The sequence below is a fragment of the Gymnoscopelus braueri genome (genome assembly GCF_963280865.1).
Source record: "Gymnoscopelus braueri genome assembly, chromosome: 10".
NCBI classification, from domain to species: Eukaryota; Metazoa; Chordata; class Actinopteri; order Myctophiformes; family Myctophidae; genus Gymnoscopelus; species Gymnoscopelus braueri.
This window is the reverse complement of record NC_137611.1, coordinates 16,271,064-16,275,623: the sequence shown is the minus strand read 5'-3', so window position 1 is coordinate 16,275,623 and position 4,560 is coordinate 16,271,064. Positions and strand designations below refer to the sequence as shown.

The 4,560-nt window shown below is 45.3% G+C and overlaps 1 protein-coding gene across 1 annotated transcript in view; it reads left to right on the top strand.

The window, feature by feature from the left end:
- The first annotated feature begins 3,428 nt into the window (after window positions 1–3,428).
- Window positions 3,429–4,560, top strand: part of nfatc4 (nuclear factor of activated T cells 4) — an 18,451-nt gene continuing 17,319 nt past the window's right edge. Inside the window, exon 1 of the mRNA XM_080440765.1 lies at window positions 3,429–4,185. Within this exon, the coding sequence (XP_080296891.1) occupies window positions 3,969–4,185 (217 nt within the window). The 5' untranslated portion in view covers window positions 3,429–3,968. The remainder of the gene's footprint in view (window positions 4,186–4,560) is intronic.

Sequence of the window (4,560 nt, the reverse complement as noted above, 5' to 3'; positions counted from 1 at the left end):
TCACTCACTCACTCTCTCTATTCTCCATCCTCCTCTCTCTTCTCTCTTTTCTCTCTCTCTCTCTCTCTCTCTCTCTCTCTCTCTCTCTCTCTCTCTCTCTCTCTCTCTCTCTCTCTCTCTCACACACACACACACACACACACACACACACACACACACACACACACACACACACACACACACACACACACACACACACGCACACACACACACACACACACACACACTCACACAGGATTTAAACAGGGACTATGACGGGTCTGATCTTGGACAATATATCCTCAGTGTTTATGCCACAAAACTAGTTTGATGGCCACTTAAAAAAATAAACAAACATTTGCTTTAAATAGTCCCCTTATCCCATGAATTAGGAAGTGCATATTTCTCTTCCCCGGGCAATTGTAGATGGTCCATAATAACACAAATAGGGCTACACACTTTACACAAGGGGCAATTATTCTCAAACATACATTGCGTAATATACATTCACGGTTGATGATGCTGAATGCACAAGTGCAAACATGCACATGCATGGAGAGCGTGCCGATAGATAACTTAGGACCTGCTACTAGTTCACACAGGTCCAAGACACTGAAGCAATACTGCTTTACGGGGTGTGGCAAAAAGGTAAAGATGAGTAAGACATCACAGTTCAACTTAAAACACTACAAAGGTTGTGTTTTACTCTTATACATCCTGGCATGATTTTGGAATGATTCAATGCCCTGCTCCACTTTCACATACAGTACAGTACAATATAACACTGTTGGCCCGTGAGCAACTCGGCCAGAGCAGATGAGTTTTAAGTGGCTGGTTCGAGTGTGCCTGGAAACAGCAAGAGGACTTTTAAATGGATTTGACCCTTGCCTGCTGGCACACACTGTGTCTTTATTGATTTATAATACACCGAGCCACCCAAAGACACAGCAGCTTTCACAGCTCTGATAAGAGCAGTAAACCCACATACCCGCAAAACCTATTCTGAACAGCAACTGATCATATCACGATATCAGTCAGTTGTTTTCAGTCAGAGGTAATCTGATAGCTTGCTGTTGACAAAGCTACAGCAAACATGCATCAACTTGCAGCCGACATTTTGCAGACATAGGTCATCGGCCATGAGTGGTGAAAAACGGCTACTTTCTTTGGCAAGTTAATAAAGAGGTTTATTTGTCACTCACTCTTGCGCAAAATGCTGGTGTGGCATGCAGAAACATTAACTCTCAGAACTCACACTTCATTCCTACATGTGCAGCTCATGTCAGATTTTCTTTACTGGACACAGCAGTGGAGAGACACAATAAACAGTGAGATTGGATTCTTGATTACACAGTCAAAAACTATAAATTATGTCACACACCTTGAATTGTACAATATGCACTTCCTCCTATAATGCTTACAAATCTGACTTTGACTGTCTTCTGATGAGACAAAACATCTAAGTCTGAGAGGCAAAGCACATTGCCCAATATTTCCCCCCTGTGACTGTAATACAGTATGTGGCCTCAGGCCATGAATAGCAGATAAGGAGAGTAAAGGAAGTTGGTCAATGAGAGTGCTCTCCCTTTTTACCACATGGTGGCAACAAATCCACAGGAATTCTTCCCCCCTCCCTCTTGCTTGCTTCTCCATCCATAAACTTCAGCCATTCCTCTGGTGTGTTGCAAACATCCATCACCTTGCTACGGCACCTTTAAATAATTAAATAACATAGCAAGGAGTACCTGAGCTCTTTAAATCTTCCGTTCAAAGACCCAGATCTTTCCATTTCGAAGTGCAGCTCACTGTTTTCCCACGAAGACACCGCAGGGCTGCGAAAATGTTCCTAGTATGCAAGACCAAGTTCAAGTACAATGTATTTGCTGCTTAGTACGTTTAGAGACTATACCAAGATGCTTTGGGGGAGTGCAATCCAAAGAACACACATTACCTGAAATATCCTTGCATTGAGTTAGAAACTAACCTAAGGTGAGGTGAGATACCACGTGTGTAAGGAAACAAAAGTGGCCTGAGTGTCATATAGCTCATGTATGGGCCTGGGCTGGGACAGAAACTTAAACACTACAATCCTGCACCCTCTTCTTGCCAACCAACCATCCAGTATATAGACGGCCTGCCCACGCAGCCCCAAGAGGATGAGAGGGAGAGAGTGAGAAGAGACCCCAGTTACACACCACCAGTACAGCATAAAAACCTAATGATTGTGAGAACTGGGGGAGGAGGGGGTGGGGGGGGGGTGAGGAAAGAGTTGAGAGAGAGAGTGAGCACGAGAGAGTGAGCAAGAGAGAGAGGAGGGGGGGAGAGAGTATGTTTATTTAAGTTTTTCGTCTCCCCGACTCAGACAGAGAGCAGACTACAGAGGATAATGAGAAACAGATCTTTCGAGGCAAGGGGAGGAGTGAGGGAGAGTGAGAATGGGGAGGTGGGTGAGGGGGGGGGGGGTTTGAGGGGTAGAGGGAGGTGGGGAGGGAGGGAACTTGGAAGGCTTTAAAGGAGGAGGGACGAGGAGTTTTAGGGAAAAGGGGGTGGGGGAAAGAGGGAGAAAGGAGAGGAGCGACAGCCAGAGAGAGAGAGAGAGAGAGAGGGGGGGGGGGGGGGGGGGGAGGAGGAGGGGGATGTCATGTCCAAGTCCAACGCCACAGGAAATAGTCCCTTCTATGTCCCCCAGCTGACAGTTAACATGATAGCTCCATGCACAGACAGTTAGGATTCATTCCTATATGAATGTTGGCCCACAGTACCAGGTGAGTCCAGGCTGGTGGCATTAGGCTGGTGGCATTAGACAGTGGTGTAAAGTAACTAACTAACTCAAGTACTGTACCTAGGTACAATTTCGAGGTATTTTTTTTACTTTACTGGAGTATTTCGAATTTTCAGTACTTTTACTTCTACTCCACTACACCTCACCTCAGAGGCAAATATTTCACTTGTACTCCACCACAATTATTTGAAAACTTTAGTTTTCAAAAAATGATTTTGACAGAGTATTTCCACATTGCAGTATTGATATTTTTACTTAAGTAAGACATTTGAGTACTTTTTCCACCACTGGCATTAGAGACATTAATTGAAAATGTACTTTTTTCTTATTTTTTTAATGAAGATTGATAATCTGGTTGAATGAATCTGGCAGCAAGTCGAGAATCAAGCTCATAAAAAGTAATCTAACTTCTTCTATGTACAGAGTGAACTAGCCTACTCTTGCTGATATGAGAGATTGCAAGGGATAAAATAAAGTCTGACTAATAGAAGCCTCCATGGCAGGGGGAGAGAGAGAGAGAGAGAGAGAGAGAGAGAGAGGGAGAAGGGGATTGGGGTGGGGGATCCCATGACTGACAAGCCAAAGGTCCTATGGGGAATGAGTAACGGACCAACTGGGGCTGGGAAACCCACCCAAAGGCAATTAAGGGTAAAGGACGACAAAAATATTTGATAAACTTTTTTTTTTTGCCTTCCCTGAACGGGGAAGAAGAAGAAAGGATGGCGAGAGCAAGGGAATAAAAAACCGGTATAGCGTGTGTTTCTGATTTATCATGGACATTTCGTAGCCTACGGCAAGGAATTCATGAACTTTTAAAACTTTGCAGATATTCGACTAAGCAAACAGACGGCATCGTTTAACCAACACTGTCATGAAAAGTTACAGAAGTCAACGTACAATCTTTGTAATCAGAGTGATATTTGCGGCAATGAGACGTTATCATACCCGGGACGCTTTCAGCAGCTTTTTGGGAACGTTGATGACACTTTGATACCGCATCATCAAGGATATTTATTGTTTAACAGCATCGGATACAGTTAATATCTCTCTCTGTATCCCCAGGACATCGTTTAACAGTATAACGGATACAGTTATCTCTCTGTATCCCAGGATATTGTTAAACAGTGTAACGGATATACAGACAGTTATATCTCTCTGTATCCCAGCCTCAACCCGGGACCACTTTTCTTCTCTCTTCGCTGCGGGGATGATGGGGGCCGCGCCGGGTCCGGGTCCGGCGGGTTGTTGGGAGGAGGGCGAGTTCGAGTTCAAGTTGGTTTTTGAGGAGGACCAACTCCTGCATCAGGGCCCGTCATCATCCCCGCTGCGCTCCGAGCCGGACAGCAGCAGCAGCGCGGCGGCGGCCCAGGACCAGGACAGAGCCGAAGGAGCCCTACTGACGCACATTGACAACAGCACCGCTGGTTAGACTCACTATAGGATTATTACAGCTGTGGTTCTCAAACCTTTTTAATCTCAAGGACCCCCCCCCCCATAACTCTGAGAGTGTACAACTGGAACCAAATGGACCCATAAGGGACCATTTGGTTCCATACAAATGGCATTTGTACACTCTCAGAGTTACAGACCTGGCTGTGACTGTGAAAGGGTCCATTCGGAACCCTCTCCTCAAGGAACCCAGATCATGCATGGTCCCTGGATCCCACTTTTGAGAACCACTGGATTACAGCCTTATTTACTCAACTGGTTGAAGCGAGGGGCTTCAGTGGTGGTGGTGGCCTGAGATGATATTGTCTACTATAGCCTTTATACATGAACCATGCATACATTGTGTGTGT